The sequence below is a fragment of the Phocoena sinus genome, chromosome 5 (assembly GCF_008692025.1).
Source record: "Phocoena sinus isolate mPhoSin1 chromosome 5, mPhoSin1.pri, whole genome shotgun sequence".
In the NCBI taxonomy this organism is placed as follows: Eukaryota; Metazoa; Chordata; class Mammalia; order Artiodactyla; family Phocoenidae; genus Phocoena; species Phocoena sinus.
Window position 1 is genome coordinate 109671720 of NC_045767.1, and position 16534 is coordinate 109688253.

The 16534-nt window shown below is 34.5% G+C and overlaps 1 protein-coding gene across 2 annotated transcripts in view; it reads left to right on the forward strand.

Annotated features, from left to right (window-relative positions):
- The window catches only part of LRBA (LPS responsive beige-like anchor protein), a 753999-nt gene that overhangs the window by 202584 nt on the left and 534881 nt on the right, over window positions 1-16534 (forward strand). For both annotated transcript variants that reach the window (XM_032633582.1, XM_032633583.1), the window contains exons 32-33: window positions 7215-7293; window positions 9242-9375. In XM_032633582.1, coding sequence (XP_032489473.1) covers window positions 7215-7293; window positions 9242-9375 — 213 coding nt within the window. The remainder of the gene's footprint in view (window positions 1-7214; window positions 7294-9241; window positions 9376-16534) is intronic.

A 16534-nucleotide genomic window follows, 5' to 3' on the forward strand; every position in this document is an offset into this window, starting at 1 on the left:
AAAGCTCAGAAATAATTCATTAATTACTGGTAATAGAAGTCAGTAGCCAACCGTGGTTCAATGATCTTATTGCTGTCAAGAATTTAGAAAATTGCAGGTGTCATTAACTGAGTGTAATAACACTCTCTGGTCTCTGAAGTACTTCATTGAGTGTTGTGTAGGAATAGGAAGATTGGTCCTGATTGTCAGAAATACCACATACTGAAGAGTGAAAAAAATTTTCAATTTCACCTTGTCTTGCCCTCTAGTTTGAAATTTTATTGTGAGAAATGCAAAAATGGAAATCTTTTAATGGTGAAATGGGAATTGATATATATACTTTAAAAAGTTGTCAGCACGAAAAAATGTGTACATACTTTAACTTCATTTTAAAATTAATCCTATGCATTAGGATAGATTCCATTCAGTTTGTTAGAGTTTTTATGTATAATTAACTCTTGATTGAGCAGGATGGTAAGGATGGGTGGAAGGTCAGCAAGAAACTATAATCCCAGTAAAAAGAAGAGTCAACTCTAATTATCAGTGGAAGGGGAAGAAAATGTGTTGAGGAAAAGAGAGATTCACTGTGGATAAATTCATCTTGTTGTGGGAATATGCTCACTCTAAGAGATAGGCTCAGTAATTACGCAGAAGTTAATTGTGGAAGATTGTTGCAATGCCCTCTCTCCAAAGGAACCAAGCCTGTGGGGGGTAAAATAGTCCAGATTTCCAGATCCTTCTGTTTGGCTGAGAACTGTAATCATAACTGCTGATTATTGATCACATTCTGCCTAAAGACTAAGCATGTTTCAGGGAAGGTCAAGTTGTCCCAGATCTTTGCTGTTTCTTAATCAGTTAAATCTACAAAACCTCTGATTAGAGCCTGGCTTTGTTTATCTATATCCAGAATTAACTTTGCCTTAGTTAAAAGAGGCAGTTGAATCAAAGTGCCCAGATAAAATTGAAGTGAGCCTTAGAAAATTGTGGGAGTGGTGTGAGGCAGTGACAGGCTGTAGAGGACAGTGGCTAGGTTTACCAAATGTTTATGGCCATGGGTGATTTTATACCAATCTGATAAATAAAGCTGTTAGAAATCCACTTTTTACAGAAGTTAAATCTGGGATTGGTTTCTAGACTTCTCAAAAGAATTTACCTTTGGTTTCCTTAAGTTTTTATGGTGAATTTTTAAAAAGGCACTTTATAAGCTTCATTTCATTTAAGTTACCTATGTTTAATGTCATGAATAATTGTTGAAAATTTGGGTGTCTTTTCAGCCTGAAGTACAGACTAAAGGGAACCATAACTTGGCAATCCTAGAGTAGCAGGGTAGGAAGGGAAGCTGTCACTCACTGTGTGCTTACTGTGGTACAGGCTCTAACTACGTTAATCCTTGAAATAATTTGGTGAGGTAGGTATCACTGTTAATTTTACAGATGAAGAAAATAAGGCACAGAGAGCTTAAGTAACTTCGCCCAAGGTCACACAGCTAGTAAATGGCACAACCCTTACTGTTTCCCGAAACGTTTCAACCCTATAACCTCTTAAGGGTAGTTGTTATCAAAGAAACTGGCCTGATATTGATAGAGCTAGGATTCAATTTGAAAATGGTTTAGTTGTGAGTGGCTGATGAGGAAGTGTTTTCTGTAGTGTAGAACACCTTTTCTAAAAAACATGGTAATGGAAATTATGAGAATTTGATGGTTGAGGTAGCTTGAGAGGTTAGCAGCGTTTCCTTCAGATGTGGAAGAGAAAGGCTCTGGTCTTGGATGACCGGGCATTTCTTTTGTGTGTGTGTGTGTGTGTGTGTGTGTGTGTGTGTGTGTGTGTGTGTGTGTGGTACGCGGGCCTCTCACTGTTGTGGCCTCTCCCAATGCAGAGCAGAGGCTCTGGATGCGCAGGCCCAGCGGCCATGGCTTACGGGTCCAGCCGCTCTGCGGCATGTGGGATCCTCCTGGACCGGGGCACGAACCCGTGTCGCCTGCATCGGCAGGCAGACTCTCAACCACTGCGCCACCAGGGAAGCCCATGGCATTTCTTTTTGAAAGCAGGAAGAGAAATAGGTTTCAGGCTGAGACAACTTTTTATACTTATTATACTTTTTATACTTATTATGGGAATTTAATAAGTTAGTAATATATAAATAGAAGGCTCTACTAAAAATGGATAGCATGAATCATGGATACATAGTAGGATCACTCAGAAGAGCTCTAGACTTTTTTTTTTCTATAGTACCTTGCAGAAATGTGGGAAAGTAAGATTGGAGAATCTTCTTTATCTTAGGTGCTTTACATTTTAAAATTTAAATATCCTAACAACCCTGTTAAAAATTTGGTGTTATTCCTATTTTCTGTATCATGCTGGTATAGATGGTTTAAAGGGAAGATTATAGAATTCTCTGTGGCAAAAAATCACTACAAACTTAGGAAGAATTTATAATGAATGATAAAAGCTAACTGTCATAATTATATAGAATGATTACAAATCATAAAGAAAAAGATTCTAATGAAAATACTCAAAAGGTCAGAACAGTCATTTGTTTCCTGTTTTGTTTCCAATAAATTGGGAAAATACGTTCAATTTTATTAGTAATCAAAGAAGTGTAAATTTGTTTTTTCTTTCTTCAGGGTAATTTAGCAATATGTATCAACATTTAAAGTGTGTGTTTATTGACTTCTAGGAAGTTACTTCAAGAATATAAAGGAAAAAAAAAAAAGAATATAAAGGAGTGTATATAGATTTATATACGCATATACAAAACATTGTTTATTGTAAAAAATTGGGAACAACTTAAATGAGCATCCCTGAATTTGGGTTGGTCTGATGTTTCCTCATGATTAGAAACAGGTATTTCTTTGGTAGGAATATTATGGAACAGACAGAGAATCTGATCACAAGGCACACAATTTTGATTTGTCAAAATGCTGATGGTGACCACTTTCGTCAGTTGATTGAAGTATAACTGCAAGGTTTCTATATTGTAAAGTTATTCTTTCGCTTTTTTAATTAATAAGTGTTTTGTGGAGAGGCATTTTGAAATTATTTAAATATCCTGTTCCCCAGACTGTTAATTTATCATATCGGTATGGCCTCATGGCTTCCTATTTTATTGGCTGTGTTACAGTCAGTTACTATCATTATTTATTTTGATGCTCAAATTGTCTCTGTTTTGGTCGGTGGGAGTCCCTTGAAGTTGGCTTCTGTGCCATCGTGACATATCCTAACATTCCTTGGAATTTCCTTGCTTTCTACAAAAGAAAACTAGATGTTTCAAACTCATTTTGCTTTTCTTCCACTGTTATTGAATTAGCTATTTCTGATTTATTTATTTAGTGGAGAATAGTATTTAGAGGCCAATATCTGGACATTAGGTGTTAGGGTATTGCTGCTCCCCGATTTTCTCAGTGGACAGAGCTAGCGACTATATATATATGTATGTATGTGAATGAGAGTATATATTTTATATACAGGCATACCTTGGAGATAATTGTGAATTTTGGTTCCAGACCACCGCAATAAAGCGACTATCACCAAATGAGTCACATGAATTTATTTTGTTTCCCAGTGCATGTATAAGTTGTTTACACTATGCTGTAGACTATTAAGTGTGTAAAGCATTATGTCTAAAAATACCATGTGCATACCTTAATTTAAAAATACTTTATTACTAAAAAATGCTAACCATCACCTGAGCCTTCAGTGAGTCATAATATTTTTGCAGTAGTAACATCAAAGATCACTGATCACAGATGGTCATAATAATAATGAAAAAGTTTGAAATATTGTGAGAATCAACAAAATGTGATGCAGAGACATGAAGTGAGCAAATGCTATTGGAAAAATGACACTGATAGACTTGCTTGATGCAGGGTTGCCACAAACCTTCAATTTGTAAAAAACACAATTTGTTAAAAAAATGCAGCTATTGTGCTTTACTTTTTTTTTTTTTTTTTTTTTTGCGGTACACGGGCCTCTCTCTCTTGTGGCCTCTCCCGTTGCGGAGCACAAGCTCCGGAAGCGCAAGTTCAGCGGCCACGGCTCACGGGCCCAGCCGCTCCGCGGCATGTGGGATCCTCCTGGACCGGAGCATTGGCAGGCAGACTCTCAACCACTGCGCCACCAGGGAAGCCCTGTCAGCTGATTTTGTATGCACTGGGAAACCAAACAATTTGTGTGACTTGCTTTATTGTGATATTCACTCTGTTGTGGTCTGGAACCAAACCCAACATATCTCCGAGGTATACCTGTATTCAGACAGTATATTTATATTAATTATTCAACCGTTTTTCCTTTAGTTTATGTAATCTTGAGGTTTTACATTGGCAAAATAATGAATTCAAAGAGTTACGCAATTCCTCCTTTAGTCATTTACCAAATTTCAGATTTGATTCTGCTCCTGCGTTCTTGATTTTATCCACTGTGTTTTCTCACAATTAGATTTCAACTTCTGGCTGACCACAATTGCTAAGATGCCTTTGTAAAATGCATTAATTTGAGAGATGTTACCATGTAGAAAAATGTGCAGCTTACCACGATGAAATAGGTTGTCTGGAAAAGAATTCTTACTTAGAGATTTATTAAATTCTGGTTCTTTTAAAATAAGCCCATGATTGCCATCTTTCTCTGCCCAACTTCATCTAAAGTCTGTGTCAATATTCTCCAGCCAGAGATCCCAGTAGTAAACCTTTGGTTGAATAAGTCAGTGAGGGAGAATGCACATAGTGAAACTTGGGGCATCTCAGGAATAGTGTTAGAAAAGATTTATTATAGGATTTGAGCTTGCATGTAAGTGCAAAGAACAGAGTCTGAAAGGATATATTCCAAATTGCTGATAGTGGCTGCCTTTGGGGAGGGACTGGGACTAGGAGGGTTTGTGCAAAACACTGCTGAATTTAAAAATATGGATGTATTTGTGTTTTGTTGTAATTAAAAAATAACTAGAAAAAAATGATGATTTGGGGGAGGGGTTAAGGAAGTGGGGCTTTCTTCTGTCAGAAAGCATGGGTAATTCTGTGATTAAATATCCTAATAAATCTTACCTATAATCATGGAAGACTTGAATGAGGCTAAAGCTCTAATTTGTAAAGAAACAGCAATCTTTCATATTAAGATTTGGGATGTTTGACCATCTTTGTTATTTGGCTGGAGTTCATGTTTTTGTCTGTTGGGGCATGATTACAGAGTGGTATTGTTTTATGTTGATTCATCATGGTCATGGCATGGCTTTGTCTGATGTTGCTGTTTTATGAAATTGTTTATATTCAGGGAGAGAATAACAAGACCTAGCTGTGGGCTCTAAGCCAGCTCTTAACAACACCAGGGCCTAGTTGACATTACAGGGCCAGCTCCCAGATGTCAAAGAGGCTGCTTTTCTACCTTCTCATCTGTTTCTGCCACCTTTCTTTCTACATCCTAGGTGAACATTTCTTCTTCTATCTTTCTTTTATCTTTCTGTCCACACCACTTTGTCTCCTTGAGGTGTTTCCAGGCTACCCATGCCTGAAGTTTTAAGAATAGATCAAAAGAATCTGACCTCTGATAGTGCATCCTGATAGGTTCCAGAATCCTTTGAGGCCCTCTTCCCTCCTTGTTTATAAGCTTTGTATCTTTGTTTCATTTGCTTCAATATGTTTGCTGCCTTTCTTGGTCTACCTTTCTATAGAATTGTGATGGGATTTCAGTCTGCTCTAATACTAACTTGGTGCCCTTTTAGGACACTACTTTTAGAAAGAGAAACTTTATGTCTTGGATTGCAGCTGCAAGCAAGTTGTGCACACCTCCTTTGCCTATACTGTCCAGGTTGTTAGGCTATCATCCCAGTTGGATTCCAGTGACTCTTATGGTCCCTGTGTCAGAGAGGGGCATTTGACACTGTGTGTGTATCCATTCTTTTCTTCCTTCTCCCTATTATTGTCCTTAGAAAGAAAATGGCTCTTCTGTTTCTTCAGGTCCTACTTCTAGCTTAAATTGAATGCTTTTCTATCCCATATATCCTGATTCTTAAATGGGAACTTTATTTTTCCCCTACTTTCTTGAGCTTTTTAGAACTCTTCAAGCCTCAGTAAATTATCCTCCGAATTAGTCTTCTAGACTTTTTCAATACTTCTCATAATGTGTGTTGTTTCTGTACCTATCCATTCTTTGACTCTGTCAAAGTTAATTTCCTGGTAATTATTTTTCTCTTGCCAAGTAAAATTTATAAGCACAGTTATTTGTTGAAAACATAAAGGAGATAGCTCCTGTATAGGGCAAGGTAGTTTGAACATTTTGTGCTATAAGACGGTGAGTGAGCATTTAACAATACAGATATACAAGAGTAAGGACATCTGGGAGTGTTCATTGGAGAGTAAAATAAGATCACATGGTGAAAATTAATTTTACAAAGTAGTTTGAACAAAGATAGGGACATAAAATTGTAGGAACTAGAGAGGGAAGTATATACCAGATGGGAAGATTGACCTACTAAAATATGGGAGATGGAATGATTAAGGGAATCATTTCTGCAATTAACATAAATTGAGAACCTTGTATTGTGTCAGTTTGTCTAGGTGCTAGAGATCGATGGATGAAAAAGATGAGATCTCTGCTTTCAAAAAGATTAGTATACTAGGAAAAAGGACATTTAAAAAAACAATTGAAATACAATGTGACAAATGCAAACAACAGGTTATTTACTAATTACAGTGAGGACACACATGAGGGAGTTTATGTTCTGCTTGTATCATTTAAGAAAGGTTTCTCAGGTGGTTATTGCATAATGTTTGCTGGACTAGACTCAGAAGCATTCAGGGTATAGCAGAAGTTATTTGGTGGCTGAATAAAGACAGTTTTCATGGTAATGAGGCATACCTATTTAAGCTAAATTTGGAATTAACCGTTTCTGTTTTTTGCTTCAATTTAAAAAGTTTCTAATTGTAAATCTCTGTTGCCACTTGATGTTCAATGGAAGGAATCATGACCCCAATTTAGTGAGTCAGAATTTACTTTTCTATTACGTTTTCAGCTGATGGGTGGAAGCACTGCTTGGTGTGATAATTGAACTGGTAACTGAGATTTATATATTAAATGATTCAAGAAAAACCTTGTTAACTGGTAGATTTTAATATTATCCAAATTAATAGGCATTTAAAAATGCAGTATAGTATGTTTTTTGGTAACTTGCTATCAGGATATCTTTTTTGTTTGAATTCTTGTATCTAAAAACAGAAAATCCCCTAAATGGTTATTTTCTTTTATAGGTGGTAGATCATCTAATGCAAAATTACCTGCAGTTCCAACAGTTGGTTCAGTTCCACAAGACCAAGTTTCGAATATGAGGTATTCAAGCTACTAACTTGGATATTTGTGATTTATTCCTTTTGATGACTCTTAAAAATGTCTAGCTACAATTTTTAGAAAAATTTACTTTGTTTCTTTTTTAAAAAACGTGCATGACGTTTAGAGGCTTGGGAGTATTTTAGAAGTGCCTTCTTAAAGATTATGAGATGTAAAAGATTCCCGAGAAGTAGCTTTTTGTGATTAATAAATGTGGAATGCATAACAAATATTTAATTTCACAGGTAGTTAGTAGCTTATGGCTTACGTTTCATATGATTGTAGATTGAACATTTGGAATTCATTGTTCATCTTCCCTAGAAATGCTGAAATGAGAAGTTTATATTGATACTGAATTTATAGATAGATTTTTACTGTCAGTTATCTTGTTTAATTGGGTATATGCGTTTCAAATTCTAATTTGGAAGGCTGTGAATATATTCCACTACTAGGGCCTTTGTGGCTAGAGTTCTTAATCTGCCTTATTACAATTGGGAAATGCATAACACTTTAAAAATAAACGTACTTGGGTGCTACGTTGTGATATCATCCAGGGATAAGAGGATCCATGAGATAAGTAGAGAGAAATAGTTTTATGGATAGTACCTGGGAAGAGATGGTTATTGAGCACAGAAATTTCCAGCAGCTTACCAGTTGATAGTTTCAGTAGCATCTCTTGTTGGTTGTATGAATAGAAAGTACTCTTTGTAGGAATAGTAAATAAGTAGTGGCTGTTTATATATATGTTTGGTTCATAAGTTAGAAACTGAATTTCCTGAAATGCAGAGGGCTTGTTTTTTTTTTAAAACTCATTAAATATATATATTTATGTATACAGCTGGATATGGATCCAACCAACCACAGATTGAAAATATTAAAACAAAATTTCCAAAAAGTTCCACAAAGCAAAAATTTGTCTCACGCTGGCAACTATTTTTTTGATGTTTCTTTTTTTTTGTAGTTTTCTTTTTTTAATTAAAAAAAATTTATTGAAGTATAGTTGACTTACAATGTTGTGTTAATTTCTGCTGTACAGCAAAGTGACCCAGCCATACATATATATATATATATATTCTTTTCCATTACAGTTTGTAGGACCTTGTCGTCCATCCATTCCACACATGATAGTTTGACATTGGCAACTATTTATATAGCATTTACATTGTATTAGATATTATAGGTAATTTAGATATGATTTAAAATATAGGTTATATGCAAATACTATGCCCTTTTACATAAGGGACCTGAGCATCCACAGATTTTGGTATCTGTAGGGAGTCTTGGAACCTTTCCACTGTGAAAACCGAGGGACAACTGTGTGTGTATATACGTATGGGTTTATGTGTGTATACATATATATAAGAATATATGTACATATAGTCACAAAGAGATATATTGAGTAAATTGATATCATTATAAATGTGCCAGTATACTATTTGCAAGTGAGAAGTTGTTCAGATTGCATTAGAAATTGTTTATAGAGATAGATGTTAGTGAAAAAGAATGTAGACTGATTCTTTCAGTTTATAAACATTATTGAGTTTGTAATATATGCTGCAGCTGAGAACTTAGAAGTGAAGGCATAGTTCTTGATCTGAAGGTGCTCATAGTTTAATGGTCAATAGAAAATTTGTTAAAAGATTGATAGTTTGTTTAGGTTGTAATGGGACTAAAATCAAGTGCTCTCTACTGGCCAGTTAAGCCTTCCAGTAAGAGCTGATGTGTGGAGTGGTTGTTAACCAGGTTGTTTGTGAGGGCTAGGGGTGGCAATATACAACAGAATAAAAAAGGATATTCCAGGCAGAAGGAATGGTGTGCATAGCAATAGTGAATCTTCAGGTAATTTAAAATTTTTCACATAATTTTACAGTTCTATGAAAACTCATTTTAAAAACTAGAAAACTGATAAATACTAATGAATAGTACAGGTAACCTAACATCTTTCTATTAGTATTACAGAGAGGCTCGAACATGCTTTGGAAAAGGCAGCTCCTCTTCTACGAGAGATATTTGTAGATTTTGCACCTTTTCTTTCTCGGACACTTTTGGGTAGCCATGGGCAAGAACTGCTTATAGAAGGAACAAGTAAGTGATTCTTCTTTCTTCATATATACATTTAAATTACAGGGTTGAAAACTGAAATGAATAATAAGAGATGCATGGAGTTTTATTGTTTGTTTTCAACCTTTGACAAGGCTTCTCAAAGAGTCTGTACATATCTTTTAAAGAATATGGCATGACTGCTATCCTAATCTGTTCAAGGTTTTTTATCAGTGACTTGCATGAGATTTGTGTGCATTAGATTTATTACTGTGTGTTTTGGGGAACAATAAAAAAAGAAAAGTAGTATTGAATGAAAGAACTAAGAAATGTTTTAATACATTAAAATTAACTATGAGAATTGAGAATTGGAGAGACTGGTGTTATAGTAGTAAGTGGGGTATTTACCTGAGATCTTACTTGAATTTAAGATCTATATAAACAATAGTGTATTGCTACATATTAGGAAAATGAGGAATGCATTATTTGTCTCTGTTAGTGGAATTCCATTTTACAAATAAGTAGGAAAAACAGTAGTATTTTACTCTGTATTGCTTATATCATACATAGATTACTGGATCTTTTCTAGGTAGGGTACTTTGAGATTGTGTCAAACTAGATAACATGCATAAGTAAGTTGCTGCATGGATTGGAAACCATGCTATTTATGGAATGGATGGAGGGGTATTGGGACTTTTTTTCTACATGAAGCACTTGTCAAATAGTTAAGTGTCTTCTAATATTAAAGAGGTTAACTCAATCAAGTGAAAGTAGACCTTGAATTTCCTCAGACAGCAGGAATCAGTTCAATAGAGATCAACTTTTCAAATGATTAGCTCTATTTAAGAGCTTAACAGACTGACTTCAAAATACAAATCTTCATTCCCATAGCTAGAATTTTTTTAAGGAGAAGCTAGAGGATTTTCATCAATGATAATGTCAAATTGATTTTTTTCATTCAAAAGTGTTTGGACTAGATGTTTGCTAAGTCTGGCTTGTCTGTATCCATGTTAGATGGTTTAAGGATGAGACACGTATTCTCCTAAAGCTGAAAAATCATAGGAAAGCATAATTATCTGTATGCAAGTATCTTTAAATATCAACTTACAGCTTTAGTTATCATGACTTTTTGTTGGTTATCAGTCACTAGATGATCTCCTAAGGAATTTCTTAAAACTTGTGAAAAAAGCCCATCTTTTTTTTGCGGTACGCGGGCCTCTCACTGCTGTGGCCTCTCCTGTTGCGGAGCACAGGCTCCGGACGCGCAGGCTCAGCGGCATGGCTCACGGGCCCAGCCGCTCTGTGGCATGTGAGATCTTCCTGGACTGGGGCACGAGCCCGTGTCCCCTGCATCGGCAGGCGGACTTTCAACCACTGCGCCACCAGGGAAGCCCAAAGCCCCTCTTTTTATAGAAATAAGGATATAATGGTAATCAAAGTTATAAATAGGTTAATGTTCAAGGTATCTGTGTCTGAGTGTTAACTATGGGATATCAGCACTTTATTTGACCCTTAAAATATGTATCTATAAGAGTAATAATCATTAGCTTAAATAATAATTTCATTATCATCCCTGCTGTAAATTTATATGGAGTTGGTGATGATTGATATCATTTCCGTATAGTCAAAGAATAGCACTGAATTTATTTGAAAAAAAGTTCAGATTTTAGAAATACTGAACTAAGTTTGCGGTGGAAATTTATTTCATCTGCTGAAGGATATAATTGTTTAGCCAAGGACTATTTGACCTAATGAAGTAATAAAATTTGAAAGGAAGTGAATCGATACATTGAAGGACTTCACCCTAATTTATGTTTCACATATCAAACATTTATTCTTTTAAAGTGGTGTGACAACTTATTAACTATATTTCATTTTGTAACAGTAAATTGAATGTATTAATTTTAGCCTTTCAGTGTAGCAAGACATTTTGGCTGCTTAGCTGATCTTTGAATTTTATAATAGACCCAGAAAAATAGTATCACCTTAGATACTCAGAAGTATTAAACTTGCCAATTCTAGATCCTGGAACAAAATTTAATTTAGAATCAATTTCTTATTGGTAAATTCTGATAAAATGATAAAAAAGAGGATGATGCACTATTGCTCGTCTATAAACTTGAGCAGTGACTACTCATTGGTCTGTGTTCATAAAAATGGCAAACAAATCTAAGAGTTTTATATAGCTTATGTATTTTAAGTTGTGAGGAATCCTTTGGGTGCTGGTTTTAGGCATTGTAAAACAGGAAAGTTTTGAAGGGAGGTCATCCCAGCATAGTTCTGTTCAAAAAGCATTGGACTAAAAGGCAGGATACCTCAGTCCTTGTCAGTCACTAGCTGTGTGACCAGGTACTTGAAAATTTATTACTTTTAAATTTTAAATGTGATTTTTATTAATAATTTTAAATGAACATTTAAAATATTTACAAAGTAGGAATTTTAATATCCATGAACTTATTTTTGGCAACTACCCAGACCATCTTTGTTTTGCCATAATTGTTATATCCACCTCCCTTTGTTTTGCTTTAGTGTTTCAATTAATCCCGGACATCACGTTGTTTCACCCCTAAATAATTCATAATTCATATAAAAATATATTTTCTTACATAATCATAATTGCTCCTATTATACCTAATAATATTAATAATAATTCTGTAATACTCAGCCCATATTCATCTTTATTTAAAAGTTTTTTTTATATTGATTTTCTTCCAATTAAGATCCAAAGTCAATTTTACTGAATTTGATATGTCCCTTAAGTCCATGTTAATGTCAAATAGTTTCCCCCTATTCTTCCTCTGTTTTCATGTTATTGACTCATTGAAGAAATGTGGTTGGTGGTTCTGTAGAATGTTATACATTTTGGCACTCTGTGGCTATTCTTGGTGATGTTATTTAACAGTTTCTCTATTTTGTGTATTTTCTGATGGCTTGAAGTTTAAAAGTTTAATTAGATGTAATACTTCATGTTACATCATGCCTAAAGTCACATATTTTCTGATTGGCTCAATTTTAGTGATATTAACCCCCTTTTTCAAGTAGTTATAACCTGTTGTAAGAATTGATGTTTTATTACTTTTATTTTTTAAAAGAAGTCTTCCAAAAAGAAAGAGACGATTACTTTTTTAAAAGTTTGTTTTATCTGACAATTACCTTAAGTGATTTCATTGAACACTTCTTATAAATCTAAGGTTCATTATGAGGTCTTTGTGATCTTAATTTTCCTATATCTTAAAACATTTTGCTAATTATCATTACTCATCAGTTATTTCTAGCTATACTAAGGACTAAAATAAGAAGAAAACAAGAATACTGGAATTGCCCCTATAATCCTAGGAAAACAAATCATCACTCTTGGATCACCCTCAGTTTTCTTACTGCGTTGGCCAAAGTATTGCATTGTATTTTAAGAAGATATAAATTTGTTTTCTCAGGGGGATCAAAAACTGGTATCTGGGGAGGGCAAAAGTATCTTAGACATTACAGTGGTTTTTGACCTTCTGATGGACAACAGTACGTCTGTATAGTTTATCTTTAGCATTAAAATTTCATGGGGGCACAGTTAAGAAAAAATGGTCTGAAATGTTCCTTAGGCTCCTCAAAAAAGGTTGAGAAATATTGGTATAAAAGAAGTCTGTGGATACCGTCTTCATGGTCTTATTTTTAGCTTTCACTGAATATAGTTAAGAATTCAGAATTTTTTATTTTCTGCCCATAATAGTGAGGTGAAAAAAATTGACAGGAGAAGACATTTTATAATTACTAGACCAAGTGTGGGTGAATTTGAAGAGACAGGGAGTAGTACTCATAATTTTTATCAAATCAGGACTTCATTAATGCACAGCATATTTCTGTGGACAAAAAAGGAAATTGGTTTTCTCAGCATCGTGTCATTCAATAGGAGGAACGACTTCATTCTACAAAATTTATACAATGTTTTGTGACAAGAACCTGGGACATCTCATTTTGCTAAGAAGGCGTGTGACAGTGTTCATCCATCGTTCATGGACTGTGCACCACAATTTACTTGGTGCAGTTCTAAGTGAATAGATACTAAAGCAGGTATATGCCAGAGACAATTGGAAGGAAAATTTCATATAGAAATGAAAAAATTCAGTTGATTAATCATTCTAAATGGTGTTTATAATCTAAAGAAGAAAATATTTTGGAATTTGAGAGAAAAGAAAATGGCTGTTCTCTCTACAACAAAATTTTGAATAATCTAACTTTTCCAAAGTATTGCATTTGATGATGTTAGTTCAAGAAGAAGGACCAGAATTAACGATAAAGTTGCACCTATTAGAATTTTATTTGAAATTTAGAAGCAGTATTTTTAAGATGAATATCATGTTTATAGATTCATGAGGAACAGTTAATTATATCCAAATTATAGACAAATACTTTCAAAACCTGGAAAACAGGGAAAAATTTTTGAGTTTATTATGCTTAAATTCTTACTGAAACTTATAATAATGTTTACACCATCGCTTTATCTTTTTGTAAATTATTTAAGGTGACTTAAGATAAATAAATAAAACAACAAACAGGGTTCTTATGTTCCAGACAGTAAATGGTCATGACCATTTTTCATGGTACACTTGAGAATTTAGGTATCTCAGTGCATTCGGATGTTGATAGCTTAATATCTGGTAAGCCATTTAGTACTTCTGAGTTTAATAGTATGGAAAAACAGTGGTAATAGAGGTGGGATAAATAGTCTCTGGTGGAGAAATTGAAGTGGTCTTTGGTTGTGAAACACCAGAAGAGTATAAATCTCTTGGCTTTGGCATTTTCAGTTTGTCTTTTTTGAGGAGACTAAAATTCCATATTGTTGAAAAATCAGTCAAAGGTAAAACCAAGAAAACTGAACCCAAAGGCCAGATTATGAGGCTAGTCAGATCCCTGAGCCTACAGTACCTTGTTCACTTTCTGCTAAGTGGGACAATAATAGGATTTGTGTGTGTAAAATGAAAATTGATGCTTCTGCAACAACTTACAACTTCACTCCAAGTGTTGTTTTAAGGCCTTCCTTTGGGTAATCCTTAGAGTCTGAATGTAGATCTGAAGACAGATTTACTGATTTATAAGTCATTTCTTGCTTTTTTGTCCATGCAACCAGTGTCACAAAACAATTTAGGTCATAGAGAGATGTGATTAAGTTGTGTAATCTGATATCAAGTCCCTTATTGGGATTATTTCCTGTTTATTTATTCCCAAAGTTATATATTTTTGTTTGCAGTATTGATGCCCTTTAGGTAGGAAGCTTAGTATTAGAGGTCTAATATAAGCTCTTTTTTTGTCTTCTGAAGCCCTTTCTCATTTAAAATCCTCCATCGCCCCCTACCCATGCTTTACAGATCTATAAAATCTCACTCTAAAAAACACATGAATCATTCTAATCAAACTATGAAACGTTATTTGACATCTTACTGTCCCTGAACACTCAACCCACTGATCAGTGGTTGTGTCAACCTTCCTGTGGTTTTCTAATCTTTATTTTTGAGAAATAAGACTGAAATAAGTAATTTTTTGAAAGTACGAGTATTGAACTATCCTACAGTATGCTGTAGAGAGACAAAGGAAGATCTAGAAATCTTTCTAACTTTGAATGGCCCAAGGCCCTTTTAATCATTATTGTTCATTATCTGAGTGGATATAAAAAGCTGAGCCAGATCAGGGCCTAAATGCTTTGCCAGAAAAGGAAAGGTGGTAGGAATTCTGGTTCCTCTAGAATCGAGCAGTAAGGAGTAATATCCTAGTTGTAGAAAAGACCTGAATTTACTTGCTGCAAGTAGTGGCTTTTGAAGTTGAAATATATGGAACTTCCTGTAGTTGGGTAACATTTTATGAAAAGTGACAGGTTTTCAGACCAACAAAGGCTACACCACCAATAAGAGATGGAGTACTGCTGTGCCCTTCCTTTTGGCCTTGGCATTAGCCTGAGGAGGTATGGTCATCTTAGCTCTATAGAAACAACAGTTTAGTCTAGTTAATGGCCTGTTTGCTTAATGCAACATGTAGATGTTCTGTAGCTAATTTTCATGCCAGTGCTGACACTGTTACCATCATTTCTATGTTACACATTTTTTCAGACATGGAGAAAAATGGTTTTGACTTTTCTAGAAAGTGAAGGGGGTGAACAACCTGTTTAACTTGAATACTATTTGTAAGGCTACAGAATGCCAACATGTGGCGTCAGCAGGTATGAGGCATCATGACTAAAAGAGGGAGAAAGAAAGAACTACAGAGGAAGATTAAAGAAAGGGAATAGGATGGGATAGGATGCCTACAAGAACTTTAATGTGGAGAAAGAAATAAGGTAATTCTGTGGGGTGTGTGAGGGCCATGAGGAATTATTTTAGTTGTTATACTTAGTTTACTTTGAACTTAAACTTACGTTTGCTTAGAAAAATATAATAATAAAAATTTTAATTTTTCTACTTATTACTAGTGTAATTTAGTAATTTTGTGCTTTTAATTATTGGCATTGCTTTTTTTGAGATACTGGTTATAAAATTTCTTTGAATGTTCTTTAAAGTAGTTACTTTATATCTTACTGTTAATCAAAACTAAAGAATTCTTTAGATAGTTATTAACTATATAAAACTTTCTTCCTGAGATATTTTTGGTGAACCCAAATGAAACATAAAAGAGAAATTATAAATGCATTTATTTATAAAAAATCAAGAATATATAACAGACAACGGCTTGCACTTCTGTTAAGGTTTAGAGTGAGGTCACAGGTCAAGGTACTAATAAGAGTGTTTGGGATGTCTGCTGCCATGAAACAAAATGGAAACTTGATTGATAGCTAGAGGGTTGAAGGGAGAGAGTGTGGTGGAGAAAGCAAAGGTCAGGGAGCCATTTCCCTTCTCTGCATGTATAACAATCAACTCTCTCCAAAACAAAATTTAGGTGATATTGGTCAATATGGCATATGTTGTGCACATTTCTATGAGTATTGTGAAATGTCAGTATATATGAAGTTATAATAAATGTTTTAGTAATTTGAAAGCTGAAATGAAATTGGCTACAAAAAATTATGGTTTTGATGCCAAGTTTAAAGTAATTACAGAATGTTTTGTTTACACATATGATCAAATATGTATAGGTTTGGTTCTTAGCAAGAAGTTAAATTTTATTTTAAAAACAATTTGGACAAAGTTGTATAAGAAATAAATCCCTTGTTTTTTACTTTGTAATT